At 43.0% G+C, this 22,523-nt stretch overlaps 1 protein-coding gene across 1 annotated transcript in view; it reads left to right on the plus strand.

Annotated features, from left to right (window-relative positions):
- The window catches only part of LOC118386335 (zinc finger protein GLI2-like), a 37,561-nt gene extending 28,543 nt beyond the window's left edge, over positions 1-9,018 (plus strand). The window contains exons 8-11 of the mRNA XM_052521800.1: positions 365-529; positions 733-1,011; positions 2,827-3,172; positions 3,881-9,018. Coding sequence (XP_052377760.1) covers positions 365-529; positions 733-1,011; positions 2,827-3,172; positions 3,881-6,204 — 3,114 coding nt within the window. The 3' untranslated portion in view covers positions 6,205-9,018. The remainder of the gene's footprint in view (positions 1-364; positions 530-732; positions 1,012-2,826; positions 3,173-3,880) is intronic.
- The last annotated feature ends 13,505 nt before the right edge of the window (positions 9,019-22,523 follow it).

Here is a 22,523-nt window from a genome sequence, read left to right on the forward strand (position 1 = left end):
AGAGTTTAGTTTTAAATCCCACATGCATCTAATTCACCCCCAGCTATCTCCCTCTCTAGCAAGTCTTGTGTTTTTGAAGGGAGGATCTTAGGTCTTTTATGTCCACTTTTGAGCGAATATAGTTTGATCCCATCTCACACAAACTGTCAATTACCCACAGTGCCCAGCACAGTATGCCGCTCTGAAGGAATACCAAATCAATGCATAGCCTATTGTAGCATACCAAAGATAAACACAGACCAGCTTTGATGCTTTGTTTCAACAAAGCTGTCCATGGTCTCTTACTTAGCTTAAATACGTGTAGTAGTCATTTTTCTCTCTGAGGCTACGTCTAACTTACCTTTGTCTCCCTCCCTCTCTTTAGTTTGAAGGATGCTGTAAGGCCTACTCTCGCCTGGAGAACCTGAAGACCCACCTGAGGTCCCACACAGGGGAGAAGCCGTACGTCTGTGAACATGAGGGCTGCAACAAAGCCTTCTCAAACGCCTCAGACAGAGCCAAGCACCAGAACCGCACACACTCCAATGAGGTAAGGCTCTTATAGACAATCACCTCAAAGACATACTTTGAGCTACATCAGTATATACCCACTGCCATTATTTAAATCAACTAATGTGCGTTTCAATTTATTTAGTTTTTATATATTGCATTTTCAGAAGACAATGAAAGAAATCAGTAATCAACATAAGCATCATAAGGTAATAAGACATACTTTAAAATTATTTTTCCCAGAAACCCTACATCTGTAAGATCCCTGGGTGCACTAAACGCTACACAGACCCCAGCTCTCTCAGGAAGCATGTGAAGACGGTTCACGGACCAGAGGCCCACATCACCAAGAAACAACGTGGCGATGTGCCTCCCAGGGGTACTCCCAAGGGAAATGGAGAGAATGAGGCAAATGCCAAACAGAGTGATAGAGGGATAGATGGAAAGATGGAGGCCAACAGCATTACTAGAGGAGTGGAGGACTGCCTGCAGGTCAAGTCAATCAAGACCGAGAACTCGATGGTAAGACTGGGTGTGACATTCCAATGTGTCATCACCACTAATTATTTAACAAAGCATTGACTTTGACTATTGTCCAAATCCTCTCAACTACTAACTTAAACTATCAATGCAAATCCTATCAGTACCATCATACATATTCTATGTTATTTGAGTCTTGTGACTCAAATGCAGGCATTTCACCATCTATCCCATCACCTTTCACGCTAACTGTGATGGACAATTGACCTGCTGATGGTCTACCCTTCTCCTAATCCAACTCACCTCTCTGGTCACTACTTGAATGTGCTTCTCTTTCTTTAACACTTTCCATAACGGACAGGCATCTCTGAGGTAAGCACCACCACTTTTTCTCTTTCATTTCAATGCTTTCTAACTCTGCATGTCAATTTTGCATCTGTACATTTGAAATTGCACTGCTCTGTTCCTTTATGTATGAAAGAATAGAGGATTACACCAAGCACTTTCCAATCGTGCTTCTAGTTTTAAAAGTCTATACTGTACTGTCTACAGTTTGATGTTTTTGCATGAGTTTATTCAGTTATATTCCTCTGTGGCCTACGTGATCTGACGGTAATGTCTGTCGGGCCATGATAAAAGTCATTATCAAATTAATATTCAAAGAACGGGACTGTTCAGCATGTGTGTGGAACAAATAGTGTCAGCAATCAAGCTGTGATCAAGACTCTTTCTAGTTCAGTCTGTGTCAGAATTCATCACTATCAACACTTGACTGTGATTAGACTCACAGTATCCCTCCATCGCTCCACAATATACTTGTTTCCTTTGTAAATGAATCCAACATATCTATGATAAATAAGATTATGAAACTATAGCTATGCTACATCGTTTATTTAATTTGTGGTTTGGCAAAGATTTTAAATACTTGATTAATCAGAATTGTGCAACTGTATTCCAGTACAGATGTTTTTTTCTCAATATCAAATCATTTCTGGGTAACAATTAAGTACCTTACTGTGATCCTTTTCAATTAAAATGGTCAAAAAGAAACAAAAATAGGTTCTTAGCAAATAGCAATTTCTCAAGCAAGAATTTTGCTAGGACTGTCTGGAAGTGGTCTGTGTGGGGAGGGGAAACTGAACACTAGCTGTTATTGGCAGAGAGATTTGGAACTCTTTCTTATTGGTCTAATAACAAATGTACTACCTGGTGATGTCACAAGGCAAGCCAAAACTCCATCCCACCAAAACAGGCTGAAATTTCAGGCATTACACTAAAAGTGCATTAACATATTTTTCACAATTTCACAGTATTATTCTAACCTCATAGTGTGAAAATATATAGAAAACACAGAACAATTCCATTAGCATATATATTATTATTATTTTTATATTATATTTAGATATTGCAGATAGATTGTAGCTTCCATCAATGTAATTGTCTACATCATTTCCAATCCCCCATATTTTTTTGTAAATATATATATACATACATACACACCCAAATATATATACATAAATGTGTGTGTGTATATATATACATATCTTTTAAAATGATATTTTCCTTTATTATTTCCCGCAAACCCTACCACCCCTCCCCTAATTGGAGTAAACTAAGAAACAACAACACTTAGGCTTCTACATCCAGCTTGTACATACTTTAAGCATATTTTTACATTGACCATGCCCTGAATTGGTCTGACTGTGGTACCTTTTTCACACTAACAAGCCAACCTGAACAAAACCACTCAGTAGAGCTTGGTTTGGCTCAGCTCAGTTCAACTTAGTAATATGAGAAGCCCTTGATAGGCTTGATCTGGTGTCTAACATAAACCATATACCCTGTCCTCCTCTCCAGACGTATCAATCCAGCCCTGGCGGTCACTCGTCATGTAGCAGTGAGCCATCGCCACTTGGCAGTGCCCACAACAATGACAGTGGAGTAGAGATGGCCCTGCACAGTGGGGGAAGCTTTGGGGAGCTGAGTGCACTGGATGACGCTCCCATGGTGGACTCCTCCACCCTCTCCCATGGCAACTCAGCAGGGGTGGGGCTTGGGCTCCGTAAAGGGGGAGGAGTCACCATCAAGCTGGAGAACATCAAGAAGGAGAGGCTGAAGAATGTGAGGGATTCGTGTCCCTGGGTCAACTCTGGTCCACAGATCCGGAACACCAACACCAAGCTGCCTCCTATTCCTGCTGTTGGTAAGAGTTTTATATAGAGTTTTTGACAACTGTTGTTAAGAACTGTCATAATGCTGAAAGTTTAATAAACGATGACAAGGAAGAAAAATATTATCTTATAAAAACAATTCTCGCTAGGGCCTCCCGAGTGGCACAGCGGTCTAAAGCACTGCATCACAGTGCTTGAGGCATCACTACAGATCCAAAATCCTGGGCTGTGTCACAGCCGGCCATGACTGGGAGAGCCATGAGGCGACACACAATTGGCACAGCGCCGTCGGGGTTAGGGGAGGGTTTGGCCGGCCGGGATGTCCTTGTCCCATCGCGCTCTAGTGACTCCTGTTGCGGGCCGGGTGCAGTGCACGCTAACATGGTGGCCAGTTGTACGGTGTTTCCTCTGACACATTGGTGCGGCTGGCTTCCGGGTTAAGTGAACAGTGTGTCAAGAAGCAGTGTGTGTTTCAGAGGATGCATGGCTCTCGATTTTCGTCTCTCCCAAGTCCGCATGGGAATTGCAGCAATGGGACAAGACCGTAACTACCAATTGGATATCACAAAATTGGGGAGAAAAAGGGGTACAAATGACCAAATAACAAACTTTATTTTTTTTTTGCGTTCATCCACAATCGGAGAGATGGAGTTGGGAGGAATTTGTGAAGCAGCCTTAGATACCAGGAAAGGTGTTTTGCCCTATATGTTCTAATGTAGTTCCTCTTGTTGGTTCCTCAGGTTCCCTTCTGGAGAACTCCAATATGATCGCTTCACCCGGGCCCTACCCTGGTCAGCGTCTTGGTGACCTGTCATCATGCGAGGTGACCATGCTAAACCAGCTGTATGAGCAGGGTCGCCGGTACAGCAACACCAGCACTGCCAGTTCAGCCTACACCAGCCGCCGCTCCTCGGGCATCTCCCCCTGCTACTCCAGCCGCCGCTCTTCCGAAGCTTCACAGTTCAGCAACCGTCACAACAACATCAGTTCAGCCGACTCCTACGACCCCATCTCCACAGACCTGTCCCGGAGATCCAGCGAGGCCAGCCAGTGTGGAGGGGGTGGTGGAAACGGCCCTAGTTTGCTCAGCCTCACCCCGGCTCAGCACTACCATCTTAAGGCCAAATATGCTGCCGCAACCGGGGGAGCTCCACCCACACCTCTGCCCAACATGGAGCGCATGAGCCTCAGGACCAGGATGGCCCTGTACGGGGACCACTCCCAGGAGAGGGAGAGCTCCTCCAATTCCAACCTGTTCCAGCCCCCTGCTGGAGCAGTGCCCAGACGCTGCAGCGACATTGGCTACAGTAACTATAGTATGATGCCCCACGAGGTCCCTGGTAACCTGCCACGGAGAGCCAGCGATCCCGTCCGCAGACCTACCTTGGACCCACTGTCCCTGCCCAGGGTCCAGCGCTACAACAGCATGAACAGTATGAACCCCAACTCCATGATGCCTCCTCCCTCTACTGATCGCCGGGGCCTGGCCATGCAGGGCTACACACGATCCGACGGAAGTCTGCACCGCCACCCTTTCGCCCCGCGGCCCCCCAGCATCTCAGAGAATTTGGTGATGGAGACCATGGCTGTGGACGGGCTGGACCATGCAGGGGACGAGGACATGGTGCTGCCTGATGATGTCGTACAGTATCTCAGGTCTCAGAACACTGGCGCCGGCCAATCAGCAGGCCCCGTCGACTACACCAACAGCCAATCACACGGCTTCCAGGTCCAAGGGAATATGACCTCCTCCCAGCAGCCCCAGCAGCAGTTCTATGGGCAAAGGAGGATGGCCATGGTGGATACCAACATGCCCCTGTCTGAGTCAGGCCAGGCCCCCCTAACGCTCTACAAGATGAGCCCTGGTTCTGGATCACAGCAACAGCAGTACCCAACCTCACCCGGTATGAACAACAAAAACAACATGCCAGTGCAGTGGAATGAGGTCAGCTCAGGGACTATGGACGCCACAGGCACCCCAAGACTCACAAAGCAGAACCTCCTCAGAAACAACAACCTGGCAGTGGTTCAGCAGAGACAGAACTGTGGGCCTTTCCAGGGTAGTATGGGTAGTAACAGTAACCAGCAGGTGATGCCTATGAGCCAGAACATGGAGCTACAAGGCTACACTCAAAGAAGCAACGCCCAAAGGATCAACTTTGTCCAACAGCAACAGAGGCAGCCATGCAGCATGAATTATACTGAGCAGATGAGTCCCCAGCAGGGATACGGCCAAGACATTGTCCCCATCCCTAACTCTGGATCTGGGAATGGCAGCCTACGACCCAACAACAACGGCATGGCACTGCCCAATGGCAGAGTAATGGCAACACATAATCCAGATATTCAAAACTACAGATCAAGGACTCAGGTTGAAAGCTATCCCCCTCACATGAATCAGGTTGAGCAGCTGAACTACAGTAGTACGCCTCAGCAGCAAGCCGTCCATACTGGGACCAGAGATGGGATGCAGCCCAGGCTTCCCATGGAGACCAAGTCTATGTCCAGACAACATGTAAGATCCAGCAGTACGATGCAGAACCGTTTCCTTCAGTCTGACTTCAATCACAACACCTCTGAGGCCAGTCCAAAGAAGCCAGGCCGCACCGCAGCACATAACGTCGGACAAAAGGGAAACTCCAACTCTAACGCTCCAATGTTATACACTGGCCAGATACACATGTTCGAGTCCAACAACAACCCGAGTTTCGATTCCCCCATGTCCCCCTGCGCACCCCAGGCACTGGTAGGCACTGCCGTTACCATGGCATCCCCAGGGGTCAACCAGGTCACCAGCACCGTGGACTCCTCTGGTGTGGAGCACGCCCAGATTGACTTTGATGCCATGTTGGATGATGGTGACCACTCCAGCCTGATGTCGGGGACCCTCAGCCCCGGGCTCCTCACAAGTCTGTCCCAGAACTCCTCCAGGCTCACCACCCCCCGTAGCTCTGTGACCCTGGCCTCTGTGCCAGCAGGGATCGGTAACATGGCCATCGGCGATATGAACTCCATGTTGACCGCCCTGGCTGAGGAGAGTAAGTTCCTCAACATGATGAGCTAACGCCTTGGCTGCATCGCAATAGTTTTTCTCCCAAAGTGTTCACGTGTTCACTTCCTTTAATGAATTTCAAAGGAAATGATTGGTGAATGGAAACTTCCCCTGGCCCATGCCTACACCAATCCAATGCTTTTACATTTGTGGGGAGTAGTGCACACTTCAGGAGGAAGGAGAGATTATTGGGACGCCCCCTTGTATACTCAGACCATTTCAAGAAAGCATCAGGAAAATTGTACTATAAAAGCTCTGATTATATGTAACAACACCTTATGGAAATAGTTACTTATCAGGACAATGTCGATCTCCACCGCCCTGAAAAGAGACTTTGCTCATCCAGTTAAATGTAATATTTGCTCAAGTACATTTTAAGTAATGTTTATGTTGATAAAGTAAGTGTAGTAAAGACATTAGGGGTATTTGTATCACTGTTTTAAAAAGCCATACTTTGTATCTACGAATAAAAATAGACAAGGGTATAAAAATACATTGGCAAATGTGTCCATTGTTGATGCTTGTTACCTTTTAAAAAGCAGTGCACTGAAAGCAGTTCACCAAGTGCCTTGATAAAAAGATCAAGTTTGAGTAATATGTGAACTCATAAAACGTACATACATGTAACAATGTTGCCAAGAAAAAATGCGTATGAAAATATTAGAATATCATTTCTCATTACAACCTTCCATCATGTTTATAAATATACTGTAAGGTACGTGGTTTAAATTATGTTGAAGAGACGTAATTATTGCAAGCCGTTTACAGTATGATGCCACTATTTAACATTGCGATGCTTTCATCTATCCTCGTATAGAGGAGCTTGCAGTGGAACAGGTTCCCTTGCCAAGCTCTTAGGGCCGGTTTCCCGGACAAAGATTAAGCCTAGTGCTGGACTACAACCCATGCTTAGTGGAGATTACCCATTGAAAATAATTTTTAGTCCAGGACTAGGCTTAATCTGTATCTGGGAAACCAGACCCTGGCGTACAGCAGGAGATGGCCCCTTTCAGTCATACTGTATAAAAGATCCTCCAAGTGCCCTCTAAAAAATGTCTAACCCTCTATGGACCCTCCTCCTTGTCAGACTTACTGTCTGATTGAAAAGGACAGAGATCTGCCTCAGTGTCAGTCAGTCTGTGAAGATACACACGGATCCCCATGCCTCGCAACGTCTTGGAGGAATCAGATCTCTAAAGGAATATGCAAGTACTCCATGTGTTCTCTATGGACATGATCACACACTAATTAGTGGATTCATTACCCCTCCCTCTTCCCTGAGTTCTGAGCTAGACATGGACTATATGGAGATTCAAATAAGGAATGTATTACTTTGATTACGAATCATATCAAAGACAATGAGATACCGCAACTCCTAAGTTTTTATTTCGTTTGTTTCCTGGAGTTAAAGTAGCCTTGTAGTATGTATAGGTATACTGCTCATTCATTTGGCTATGCTCAGTGTGAGTGTGTGTGTATGTTGTATATAGCTTTTGTACATTTCAAATACAGTATCCACGTTTTTCTTTTTGAACCAAAGTCTTGTTTTGTGTCTCCTTTGAAATCACATGGTCTCGTCCCTCTGCGACACATGAAAGCAATGTGTCGTTATCTAAACTCTTCAGCACCCACCCTAATGAATTCTACACACCATGAAAACCATCCCCATGTCAAATAACTATAGAGCGTGGCAATGTTCCCGCTGTTGCGGAGACGTCGCCTCAACTGGAAATTAACGTGACATTTTATTGCAGATCTTACGCGATACTTCATCAATACAGATTGATATACAGTACCAGTCAAAAGTTTGGATACACCTACTCATTCAATGGTTTTTCTTTATTTTTTCAAGAACTTTGAAGGTTTCTTCAAGTGCAGTTGCAAAAACCATCAAGGGCTATGATGAAACTGGCTCTCATGAGGACTGCCACAGGAAAGGAAGACCCATAGTTACCTCTGCTGCAGATGATAAGTTCATTAGCCCAAATAAATGCTTCACAGAGTTCAAGTAAGAGACACATCACAACATCAACTGTTCAGAGGAGACTGCGTGACTCACTCCTTCATGGTCGAATTGCTGCAAAGAAACCACTACTAAAGAACACCAATAACAATAAGAGATTTGCTTGAGCCAAGAAACACGAGCAATGGACATTAGACCTGTGGAAATACCTTCTTTGGTCTGATGACACTGGCGTGTCTTTGTGAGACGCAGGGTAAGTGAAAGGATGATCTCTGCATGTGTGGTGAACCATGGAGGAGGAGGTACGATGTTTTGGGGGTGCTTTGCTAGTGACACTGTCTGATTTATTCAGAATTCAAGGCACACTTAACCAGCATGGCTACCACAGCATTCTGCAGCGATACGCCATCCCATCTGATTTGCCGTTAGTGGGATTATCATTTGTTTTTCAACAGGACAATGACCCAACACACCTCCAGGCTGTGTAAGGGATATTTGACCAAGGAGAATGATGGAGTGCTGCATCAGATGACCTGGCCTCCACAATCACCCGACCTCAACCCAATTGAGATGGTTTGGGATGAGTTCAACCGCAGAGTGAAGGAAAAGCAGTCAACAAGTGCTCAGCATATGTCAAAACTGTTGTAAAAACATTCCAGGTGAATCTGGTTGAGAGAATGCCAAGAGTGCAAAGTTGTCATCAAGGCAAAGGGTGGCTACCTTGAAGGATCTAAAATATATCTTGATTTGTTTAACACTTTCATTGGTTACTACATGATTCCATATGTGTTATTTCATCGTTTTGATGTCCTCACTATTATTCTACAATGTCGAAAATAGTACAAATAAAGAAAAACCCTTGAATGAGTAGATGTGTCCAAACATTTGACTGGTACTGTAAATACATAATTGTAGCTAGCAAAATAACATCTACCTACAGTATATTTGATGTTTAGCTGCAAAGGATGCCTTTTGTTTTGGGGGGTGATTTTATCATAGATTAAGTTGAGGTGGTTAGAAAAATAGGAATAGAAGAAAATAACATAACAGGTTACTACAGATGTAGGATCTTAATTTGATCACCCTGTTGCAGGACAACTTTCCACTTCTTAAAGTTCAAAAAGGCTTCTGAAGTTTGTAATTTCCACTTTGAAATTTCATACTTGATTTTCCCTTGTGAAAAATGTATCTACCCTTACAAAGATGTCCATTAATTATAACCTGCATAATAATTCACATTTCCTGTTGCTGCAGGATTATTTTCCTGCTGCAGCAAACTGGCTCAAATTAAGATCCTATATCTGTAGTAAATAATCTAGTGAAAACTATAGAATTAGGAATTAGAACGTGTTATAGGATCTCTATGGGGAAAACATTGTTTTCTCTTTTATCCCTTCTTTTTCTCTTTCATCCATTACTTCACAATACATATTTACTTAAACAAATTAAGACATCTTTAAATGTGAATCTTCTTAGTTGTGTTGCTCTTTCAGTTTTTTTAAACAATGTCAGTAAAGGCATAAAATTCAACCTGAAAACGCAGGCTAAAAATGATTCTTCCAGAAAAACTAAATGCATATATAGCAGTTTCTAAAGTTAGGCATTTTGTCCAAAATGAACAGTGGCAGGCAGGCTCTGAGGAAATGGTTTTCAGGAAAGACATTAAACACACCAGTGGAGAGAGAGAAAGAGGAAGAGAAACAGATAGAAAGGAAGAGAGCGATAGGGGCAGAGAGGAAGACAGAGATAAGGAGAGCGGAAGAACGGGGATTGTAAAAAGGATGACGGCGTGGAGAAAGTGTAAAAGCAGGGGGAACAAATGATTTTACTCTGACAGGCAACGGAACTCTGCTGAGGATCCTTTTGATGTGTTTGCCACTCATTTCATTTGCCACTTGAATTCCTTATTCTCTCAGAGAGAGGATGGAAGAAAAATAGCCTGGGGTAATAAGGGAGCTAAGAGAACAAGAGGTTAGGACGGGAGGCAAGATGAACACTAATGGACAAGGCACTAGCTAATTAGACAAGAACACAAACGAGGTGAGATGTAAGACTCAAAACACTACCATAGAGAGAGAAAGAGAGAGTCCACAGAGATAGTCTGGGCTGGGCTTAGCTTTGCATGCCCCGTCTCAAAGCTCAGAGAAAGAGAGAATGAACGGAGAAAGAGCGAGGTTCAAGACATCACGTTCTAGAATCTACACAGTGTGTTCTCCATGCTGCTTGGTCCCATGGTTCCAGTGGTTCCAGACTGAGATGCAGTTTTATAAGAATAGGTCTCAGGGGAGAGAGCAGGGCATTCACTCTCTCTGTCCCTCTCTCTCTCTGTTTCACTCGTCCTCCCTCGTGCTCTCTCTCTATCCATCCCCCTCTCCACTTAGCTGTTGCCTAGATGGCTGACACTGGGCCGCTGGAGATGGAGCAAGAGAGAGGAGGGTGGGCAGGGCAGGGCAGCTGTTAGAGAAGGGAAGGTAGCATGATAAAACAATGCCACAACTCACACTAGGCTCAGAGGCCTTACAAATTTGATCCAAAAGGATTCTTCTTTCCAAGTGTCTTATGTTGCTGACAAAAGGCCACTAAATAAGCACCTCTTCCTATCCTCATCCAATGACAGCTCAACATCCACTGATTTAGTAGTAAGTCATTTTTATCCGCTTGAAATCCTTCCACTTTCTAATGGTATTGGGGAATCAAGCAGCTAAACTAAACCCAGTCGGCTGTAAACAATGTATCATTGTTTGTGTGAAGGCATCAGAAAATAACCTCCACATGATATAAATAAATCCACCAGAAGAAAAACTGCATGTTGTTGAAAGAGAAAGATGATCAATTACTGATCTGTTGACTATATATCTGTCTGTCTACACAAGACCACTAATCATGCAATTTCACACACCCATTAACATTACAATTATATGGTACGCAGAAAAAGACAGGAGATCAAAGATGCTGTGCAATCATTGTGAGAGAGAGTGAATGGGTGAAATAATATTATGCTATTTTAATAAACAACAGAGTGTCACATCTTGACATTTGACCCAAGTGGGCAGATCACCGTAATAAAGCAATTTATGGACTGGGCCTCTCTTGGGGATGGAAAATCCTGCTGTGCTGTGCTGTGCACCTATTTTCACAACTTCACCATTGTAATTATGCCCTACAAATACAGACTGAAACTACAGTTTGAACAGCTGAACACAGGCTTACAAATGGGGCCGGAGGAGATGGCTGCCGTTTTATGGGCTCCTAACCAATTGTGCTGTTGTGTGTATTTTCTCACATTATTTGTAACTTATTTTGTACATATTGTTTCTGCCACCATCTCTTATGACCTAAAAAAGCTTCTGGATATCAGAACAGAGATTACTCACCTCGTACTGGACAAAAATTCTTTCTTTAACAAGTCTGACGCAAAGGATTTACTTTAGACAACGGACAAGGCCCAAATCCCCGTCATTCACGTGATAGGAGACGGAGATATAGGGGTTGTAGGTTGGGGTGCTTTGTAAGAATCAGATGTCAAGTGGGTAACCCGCCTATACCTGTAGGGGGTGCGTACTGGCGGCAGAGAAGTCAGAAGCAGGAGAGCAAAAACTGTACAGCAGCGCAGTTTAATAAACAAAACCACCGTAAACAGAACAATAAATCAATGGGTAAACAAAACCCGGTACACACCAGCATAATGTGCACACGCACTACAAATAAACAATACCGGACAAGGACATGGGGTGGAACAGAGGGTTAAATACACAACATGTATGTATGTATGTGTGGGAAGACAAGACAAAACAAATGGAAAATGAAAGGTGGATAGGCGATGGCTAGAAGACCGGTGACTTCGACTAACGAACGCTGCCCGAACAAGAAGAGGGGCCGACCTCGGCGGAAGTCGTGACAATACCAGTCCTATTAGCCGATGTGCAATCATTAAATAATAAACTGGATAAACTCTGATCAAGACTATCCTACCAACGGGACATTAGAAACTGTAATATCTTATGTGGCTGAAAGATGACATGGATAACATACAGCTGGCTGGGCTTTCCGTGCATCGGCATGATGCAGCTGCCTCCGGTAAGACTAGTGGTGACGGTCTGTGTCTATTTGCCAATAACAGCTGGTGCACAAAATCTGATATTAATGAATTCTCGAGATTTTGCTCGCCTGAGGTAGAGTAAGTATCTCATGATAATCTATAGACCACACTATATATCTTTATTTTTCGAAGCTGTCTATTAACCACAAACCGATGCTGGCATTAAGACTGTACTCAACGAGCTGTATAAGGCCATAAACAAACCAGAAAATGCTCATCCAGAGGCGGTGCTCGTAGCGGCCCAGGACTTTAATGAATGAACCAATGTATATATCCTGGAAACAGCTACATTACATGAAGGATGTAGGGTATATTTGGAGATATTTTTGTCTTTCATTGTGAATCCTTTTCTTTTTAGATTTCTACCTCAAGATCTGGTGTGACCAGTTTGCTTTTGTGGTGTCTAACTATTCAGACAATTTTAAAAAGTCTGCACATAGTGTATATCATATCATTTAGGTACTTGGAGAAATAAAGGTGGTTACTTGTTATATACAGTATGACAGACAACAAGACATCAAGAAATGTGAATTATTACGATGATTATGATCCATGGACATTTTTTGTAGGGGTTAATAAATGTTTCTTAAGGGATAAGTGGAAATCATTTTTTTAAAGTTCTGCTGCAATATAGGGTGATCACAGTAAGATCCTACATCTGTCAACTGAACCCCCCCTCTAGGAGAGGCCCTAGTAGTACAGAGTGGAAATCTTATATGTAATTAAAATTGTACTTCGTGTCAGAGAGATAGCTGAGCTAGCTGAGGCTTTGATGCCTGGGGGTTTGTTCAGAGGGCATTTTAGATTGCGATAGCCGGAGGTGCCTTGAAGATGTTTCTATTGATATTCCCTTTAACAAGCTAAATGTGCTGACAACTAAGACACCACAGAAAAGAAAAGCTGAGGATCTTGCGAACTGCCAAAACAGCTCAAACATAACCCCATTTTTACATGGCCTTGTGTTTTTTTTCTTCAGATTTATAGATGAGTATTATTTTTGTGAAAGTTAGGAGGGTCCTTCTTTCAAACCACTTGGAGGGTCCTTCTTTCAAACCACATGCACTCGCTCTAACACACACACACACAAGTTTGTTGTACTATCCTTGTGGGGACCCCCAAAAAATGTCCCATTAAAATCCTATTTTCCTTAACCCCTAAACCCAAACCTAACCCTAACCCCAAACCCTAAGACTACATTTAACCGTAATTCCTAACCTTAATTCTAAACCAAACCCTAATTGTAACCCTAACCCAAATTGGAACCCTAAACCTAACCCCTAAGCCTAATTCTAACCCTAACCCTGATTGCAACCGTAACCCCTAAGCCTGAAATAGCCTTGTTCCTTGTGGGGTCCAGCGAAATGGCCCCCACCTTGTTTTTTAAAACCAAACCAAACCACACGCACACGCACACACACACACACACACACACACACACACACACACACACACACACACACACACACACACACACACACACACACAGGTAATTGTGAAGTTATAAAACAATGTGCCTTTAAATCTTGTGTGTACTGTGTGCATGTGACTGTGTGCGCGTGCGTCTGCGCATCTGTCTGCCCTTCTCCACCAGCGTGACTTTACAAGGAATGCTAAATCAAAGCCTGTGCTGTGGCCAGGGGTTCAGATTTACCTGAATTGGACTCCAACTGTAGAGCAGAGTAGAGCATCATAGTTTCCCAACTGTAGTACAGTGCAGACCTGGGTTCAAATACCATTTCATAGTACTTTGAGCATTTGCTTGAGCCTACTACTTTTGAGCCTACCTACTTGAGCCTAGAGTTTTGTGACTTTGTGACTATTCTATGGGTTCCATTGCACCAAGCAAGCTCAATCAATCACTGCTAATGTCTTTGAAATTATTTTAAATAGTACGTGAACCCAGAACTGGTGTGATGCACCCTGGCAGTGCTGACAGGCTTAACCGCCCAACTAAGCAGTCGCCTGCCCGCTCGCTTTGCTTGCCCCTTCTCACACAGGAAACCTGCCTCTGTACCAACAACAACCAGCCCCAGCAGGACCATTTACCACCTCCTGAGTAAGCCATGCCTACATCTCACAACCAATCATTTTACAGGGAACTCAAGGAAGGCACTTTTTCATTATTTGTCTGATGAGATGCCTAGTACCTTCTGTAGCTTAGGCAAAAGATTCCACTGCTGTTTCATGTTTTTCTTTTCATTATACTGTACCTTATTTCTTTAGTCTAAAACGTTGGGGGGGGTCACACTATGGATCATTTAGCTATTTTATTTCGAATTTAGGTATTGCAAAAATATATTTAAAAAGTGATTTGGTAAAATATTGATTTTGGCCTTTAGAAACGCATTGCAAAACAAATGATAAGAAAGGTTTTGAAGTGTCTGTACTAAATCTAGGAGATATAAAAAGAACATCTGGAAATATTTTTTATTTTGACACATATTTAATCCACTTTTTTGGGGTAGACAACACTACCTTCATACTTCCATTCTATTTTATTCTGGTACCGGTTACCTTCAGACAAGTCCCTTGACACTTGTGGGGGTCATAGAGCAAAACGGAGAACAAATTAAATCAAATGTTATTATTCACATACAGTGAAACACTTACTTACGAGCCCTCAACCAATAATGCAGTTTCAAAAATACAGACAAGAATAATAGATAAAAGTAACAAATAATTAAAGAGCAGGAGTAATCAACAATAGCGAGACTATATACAGGGGGTACCGGTACAGAGTCAATTTAAGGGGGCACCAGTTAAAACTTCTCCGAGATAGGGGGCACTCTTTTAATTTTTGGATAAAAAACGTTCCCGTTTTAAACAAGATATTTTGTCACAAAAAGATGCTTGACTATCTATGCATGTAATTGACAGCTTTGGAAAGAAAAAACTCTGACGTTTCCAAAACTGCAAAGATATTATCTGTGAGTGCCCCAGAACTAATGCTACAGACAAAACCAAGATGACATTTCATACAGGAAATGCCCCAGATTCTGAAGGCGCTGTGTTCCAATGTCTCCTTATTTTTTTATTTTTTTTATTTTTTATTTTACCTTTATTTAACCAGGCAAGTCAGTTAAGAACATATTCTTATTTTCAATGACGGCCTGGGAACAGTGGGTTAACTGCCTGTTCAGGGGCAGAACGACAGATTTGTACCTTGTCAGCTCGGGGGTTTGAACTCGCAACCTTCCGGTTACTAGTCCAACGCTCTAACCACTAGGCTACGCTGCCGTGGCTGTGGATGCGCCAGGAATGAGCTGTGAATGCGCCAGGAATGAGCCTGTCCTTTCTGTCGTTTCCCCAAGGTGTCTGCAGCATTGTGACGTATTTGTAGGCATATCATTGGAAGATTGACCATAAGAGACTACATTTACCAGGTGTCCGCCCGGTGTCCTGCGTCAAAATTATTGCGTAATCTCCAGGTCCATGCGTGTTCCATTTCTTCAGAGGAGAAACTAAACTGCAACAAATGACTTATCATCGAATAGATATGTGAAAAACAACTTGAGGATTGATTGTTTGCCATGTTTCTGTCGATATTATGGAGTTAATTTGGAAAAAAGTTCGCTTTAATCGTTTTGATTCGTTTTAATGACTTAATTTTCGGGTTTTTTCTTACCCAAATGTGATGAAGAAAACGGAGCGATTTGTCTACACAAATAATATTTTTGTAAAAACTGAACATTTGCTATCTAACTGAGAGTCTCCTCATTGAAAACATCTGAAGTTCTTCAAAGGTAAATTATTTTATTTGAATGCTTTTCTTGTTTTTGTGAAAATGTTGCATGCTGAATGCTAGGCTAAATGCTATGCTAGGCTATCAATACTCTTACACAAATGCTTGTTTAGCTATGGTTCAAAAGCATATTTTGAAAATCTGAGATGACAGTGTTGTTAACAAAAGGCTAAGCTTGAGAGCAAATATATTTATTTCATTTCATTTGCGATTTTCATGAATAGTTAACGTTGCGTTATGGTAATGAGCTTGAGGCTGTATTCACGATCCCGGATCCAGGATGGCTAGAATCAAGAGGTTTTAGGGTAGTATGTACATGTAGGTAGAGTTATTAAAGTGACTATGCATAGATGACAACAACAGAGAGTAGCAGCGGTGTAAAGAGGGGGCGGGGGGGGCATCCTCTGATAATGCCTGGTATAGAGGTCCTGGATGGCAGGAAGCTTGGCCCCAGTGAGATACAGGGCCATTAGCCCTACCCTCTGTAGTGCCTTGCGGTCAAGGCCGAGCAGTTGCCATACCAGACAGAGAATAATTGTCACAGAACACCATTGTGTAGGTGGATCTGTTCGGACACTAAAGACGTTTTTGTTAGAAGACCGATGTTCTGGATGTCTCACCGGCGGATGCGATGGCGTCCAATGCAAAAAGAATCTGATATCTCTTCAACTGACGAATTTGGATGAGGATTTTTTGTTAGTTATGTAACTTAGTGTAACGATCTGAGTGTAGTGGGTGAGGAGTCAGGCGCAGGAAGCAGAGAGTTCAGGGGAGTGCTATTTTAATGTACAGAGAAACGGCGAACATAAGCCAACCCTCACGAAAACACAGGGCGTAAAGAACAAACAAATGCCCCAAACAGGGGGACTTAAACTGTCCAGGGAAAACCCACAAAATGAGAAAACACAAAACCCATAGACGTGCACACAAGTACACCAAACAGACGGTCACAATAATTAATCCCGCACAAGGAACCAGGCGGGCCGGCTGACTAATAAAGCCTACTACTAACTACCTAACTCCAAACAGGTGCATTCAATAAACACATAAGAAGGGGGAGGAAATAATCAGTGGCAGCTAGTAGGCCAGCGACGACGAGCGCCACCCGAACGGGAAGGGATGTGTCCTTCGGTCGGAGTCGTGACACTTAGATTGACGCACCGGTGCATCAATTGACTCTAGAGGGTTATTAAATGATGTGACTGGAGATGTATTATTTTTCTTTAACCTTTATTTAACTAGACAAGTCAGTAAGAACACATTTTTATTTACAATGACAGCCTACACCAGCCAAACTCGGACAACGCTGGGCCAATTGTGCACCGCCCTATGGGACTCCCAGTCACGGCCGGATGTGATACAGCCTAGATTTGAACCAGGGACTGTAGTGATGCCTCTTGCACGGAGATGCAGTGCCTTAGACCGCTGCGCCACTCAGGAGCAAGGAGGAACATATTCAACAGCTGTATGATATAAATAAATATTTTTTAATTAGTCCATTTCTTTACTCACACACATTTTCACGGAAGCTAAAGAGGTCAGCCCCCGTGGCACCCGGACCATAGTTGTCACAGTACAATCCACCTGTAATTATTCACAATATGCTCCTATTCAAATCAGCATCTGTTGTTCAATAACCCTTCCTCTGTCTAAGTGACTCTGCTCCACTTGGAGTTTATTAAGACATGCCATAAAGCAAGCTTTGATGAATACACATTACTGAAACTGATCACTATTTAATATATGATATAGCATATGTCCAATACACTGAAATAACACTGTAATAACTCATTCATTAATGAATTAAATCTGCATTAGCAAGGTATTTTCCTTCTACAGTATAAGTGTTGCATCTAAATGGAGACTTGTGCTGCTTAATGGGTTAAGTCTATTGCTGTTCAAGCAGGCTCCATGTGAAAGCAGAGAGGACCCATCAGTTTGAGCTCAGTGAGCTAGAGAAGGTTAGAAAAGACTGTGTGTCTGACCAATGACCCCCCCAACCCAAAATTACAAACATGTACAATCCCCTCAGTCATTCTCCCCATAGGGATGGAAAGAGGAGACACTTACTAGACCCTTTTAGAGTAATTTAAGAACAGTGCTAAACCCCTACCAATATCTGTGCTTTTAGCACCAGCAGTGTGTCAAAACCCTGCATTTTAGGTGGGAAAGCATTCTCACACATCACATCAACCTGGGTGGGGGTGCAAGGCAGAAACAGCTGGACTGGCATTATCACTAGTAGAAGTTCTGTCCGTCACTGTGGTTGGGGCTGCTCATTCCCCTGGAAAGTTGAGCTGTTATACAGTACAATGTCAAATATTTCCTGTAAAATGTACAGTAATTTATTGGTAGCAGTTGGCCAGTAAGTTACTGTAATTTATTTTACAGTACAGCTAAGGTAATACATTTTACAGTTATCCATTTTAAGGTAACATAAATGTTACTGAAATCAAATTTACAGTGCATTACTGGAATTGCCCATGCAGCGACATATTACCCAGTGTTCTTTGCAAGTTTTCATTTTGACATTTTTGGTCATTTAGAATTTTAGCTTGTCCTTAGCATTCAGCACCTTCAACCAAGGTTGTTAAAAAAAACTGCATAAGCAAGTCAAAAGTAAGACCTTAATTTGAGCCAGTTTGCTACAGCATGAAAATAATCCTGCACTAACAGAAAATGTGAATTACGTGGATTATAATTAATGGACATTTCTTTGTAGGGGGTTGATTCATTTTTCATTAGGGCAAATCAAGTCTGACATTTTAAAGTGGAAATCACAAACTTTAGAAGCCATAAGCATTTTGAAACACATTTCACTGTACTTGTGCACGTGACATTAAAACTTACACCTTCAACGCACTACAAGTTTGCATTTCCTGTTGTGCAGGAAGATTCTCAGCAACAAATAGTGATGAAAATAAAAAAGCTCTAGCAGGGCATAAATTTGACGAACTGACTTGTTTGAAAGGTGGCATCCTATAACGGAGCCACGTTGAAGTCACTGAGCTCCTCAGTAAGGACATCCTACTGCCAATGTTTGTCTATTGAGATTGCATGGATGTGTGTTCGATATTATACAACTGTCAGCAACGGTGTGGCTTAAGTAGCCAAATCCACTAATGTGGGGTGTCCACATACTTTTGTATATATAGTGTATCTCTGACTCTCTGACTAGTGCCAATACAATACTGACATAATGTAAATTGACGGCAGAACAATGAAACACAGTACCATAGAGTAAGGGCCCAATTCAATCAGATCAGCTTTAGCCCACATCTGCAAAGCGGTTGTTTTGGCGATGTCTGTCGGAGGTGGAACTGCATTAGAACTGTCAAATGCACAAGCAGCCCTGTACGGTAGACTATTGGATGGACCGAGTCACATTAGTAATAATCCCATACAGTTTCTACACCTCAATTAGGCTGACATAAATCCGAATGACTTAGTTCAATGATTTTAAACTTGAGTGTCATTATTTCAATAGACTATTCAGCCTACTCACACTTTCTCATTCTGAACTTCTAACACGAGTGGGAGGTGTGTAGCTTCGTGACAACCACATGAGCAGCCGCTCACCGATTTGACAGTTATTAATCTCTGACACCACCAAAACACCAGCAGTGTCGAATATCACTGGGTAACACTTGATTTGATTGAATCCTGGCCTAAAAAAAATGAAATTGTAAGAAAATAATTTCTACAGTATTTTACTGCAATTCCAAGTGATTAGAGCATGCTGGTTGGCTGTAGGCATTTACATATTACAGCATATTAATGAATACTAGGTGTTTTATCTCACTTTCACTTCTAGAGGCCTAAACAAAGGCTTCCGAACTGGCCGTGATTACAGCGCAAAACAGATCAAATGGACATGGGTAAATATTCAACCATTAAAAGGTTTAAGACCCCCTACCACCGTGATCTGTTCCCTATATACATTTAATGGTTAGGGAATTACTACCACATATAACTTGTGCAACAAATAGAGGTTCTTACAAATTAAGCCTCTTGAAAAACATGCCTCTAAATATGTTAATGAGTGAGAACACCACACACTACAGTAGTCCTCAAATTGTTTTTGGCGCTCCAAAAACTCAGTATATTCCTTTATTCTGAATTACAATCAATTACTGGCAGCAGTATATTACCTTATTCTGTGTGCGTACAACATTCTCACTCAGGGGTGCAACAAATAAAGGCTCTTACAAGGCACACCTTAAAATATGTAAATGAACCAGAGACTCTTTCACTGCCCACAACATTTTCCCACAATGAACCATTATTAATACTGTAAAACACAGTTACAGTGTTTTACTTTGCATTCTACAGTGTGATGTATAACAAATGTACAGAATTTTACTGTGCATTCTACGGTAATCAACTGTATACAGTATTATACTGGTAACTAAAGCTATTCGCACTGATTCTCCTCTTAAAAAACATCAACTCAGAAAAAAAAGACATGTCCTCTCACTGTCAACTGTGTTTATTTTCAGCAAACTTAACATGTGTAAATATTTGTATGAACATAACAAGATTCAACAACTGAGGCATAAACTGAACAAGTTTCACAGACATGTGACTAACAGAAATTGAATAATGTGTCCCTGAACAAAGGAGATGGGGGTCAAAATATAAAGTAACGGTCAGTATCTGGTGTGGCCACCAGCTGCATTAAGTACTGCAATGCATCTCCTCCTCATGGACTGGACCAGATTTGCCAGTTCTTGCTGTGAGATGTTACCCCACTCTTCCACCAAGGCACCTGCAAGTTCGCAGACATTTCTGGGGGGAATGGCCCTTGCTCTAACCCTCCGATCCAACGGGTCCCAGACGTGCTCAATGGGATTGAGATACGGACTCTTCACTGGCCATGGCAGAACATTGACATTCCTGTCTTGCAGGAAAACATGCACAGAACGAGCAGTATGGCTGATGGAATTTTCATGCTGGAGGGTCATGTCAGGATGAGCCTGCAGGAAGGGTACCACATGAGGGAGGTGGATGTCTTCCCTGTAACACACAGCGTTGTCATGCTGGAGGGTCATGTCAGGATGAGCCTGCAGGAAGGGTACCACATGAGGGAGGAGGATGTCTTCACTGTAACACACAGTGTTGTCATGCTGGAGGGTCATGTCAGGATGAGCCTGCAGGAAGGGTACCACATGAGGGAGGAGGATGTCTTCACTGTAACACACAGTGTTGTCATGCTGGAGGGTCATGTCAGGATGAGCCTGCAGGAAGGGTACCACATGAGGGAGGAGGATGTCTTCACTGTACCACACAGCGTTGAGATTGCCTGCAATGACAACAAGCTCAGTCCGATGATGCTGTGACACACCAGCACCAGACCAGGTCGGACCCTCCACCTCCAAATCGATCCCACACCAGAGTACAGGCCTCAGTGTAATGCTCATTCCTTCGACGATAAACGCAAATCCAACCATCACCCCTAGTGAGACAAAACCGCGACTCGGCAGCGAAGAGCACTTTTTGCCAGGCCTGTCTGGTCCAGCGACGTTGTTGCCGGTGATGTCTGGTGAGGACCTGCCTTTACAAGAGGCCTACAAGCCCTCAGTCCAGCCTCTCTCAGCCTATTGCGGACAGTGTGAGCACTGATGGAGGGATTGTGCATTCCTGGTGTAACTCGCGCAGTTGTTGTTTCCATGTCCCGCAGGTGTGATGTTTTGCATGTGTCGATCCTGTGCAGGTGTTCTTACACGTGGTCTGCCACTGCGAGGGTGATCAGCTGTCCGTCCTGTCTTCCTGTAGCACTGTCGTAGGTGTCTCACAGTACGGACATTGCAATTTATTGCCCTGGCCACAACTGTAGTCCTCATGCCTCCTTGCAGCATGCCTAAGGTACGTTCACGCAGATGAACAGGGACCCGTGGCATCTTTTTTTGTGTTTTTCAGAGTCAGTAGAAAGGCCTCTTTAGTGTCCTAAGTTTTCATAACTGTGACCTTAATTTCCTACCGTCTGTAAGCGTCTTAACGACCGTTCCACTGGTGCATTTTTTATTTATTTTTTATTTTACCTTTATTTAACCAGGCAAGTCAGTTAAGAACACATTCTTATTTTCAATGACGGCCTGGGAACAGTGGGTTTACTGCCTGTTCAGGGGCAGAGCGACAGATTTGTACCTTGTCAGCTCGGGGGTTTGAACTCGCAACCTTCTGGTTACTAGTCCAACGCTCTAATAACTAGGCTACGCTGCCGCCCCGAGCTGTTTATGGTTCATTGAACAAGCATGGGAAACAGTGTTTAAACCCTTTAAAATTAAGATCTGTGAAGTGATTTGGATTTTTACGAATTATCTTTGAAAGACAGGGTCCTGAAAAAGGGATGTTTCTTTTTTATCATGTTTATCATGTTGTGCATAATAATAAGTTTGTCATCAAACATATGAACTGAACATTTTCAACCAACCAATCTTTTTTATTTTTTATAAATCCCCCATGATTGTTAATACTACGCAATTCAGCCGCTAATCATAGGCCAGTTTGATGGTCAGGCCAGTTGT

The sequence above is a fragment of the Oncorhynchus keta genome, chromosome 7 (genome assembly GCF_023373465.1).
Source record: "Oncorhynchus keta strain PuntledgeMale-10-30-2019 chromosome 7, Oket_V2, whole genome shotgun sequence".
Lineage (NCBI taxonomy): Eukaryota > Metazoa > Chordata > Actinopteri > Salmoniformes > Salmonidae > Oncorhynchus > Oncorhynchus keta.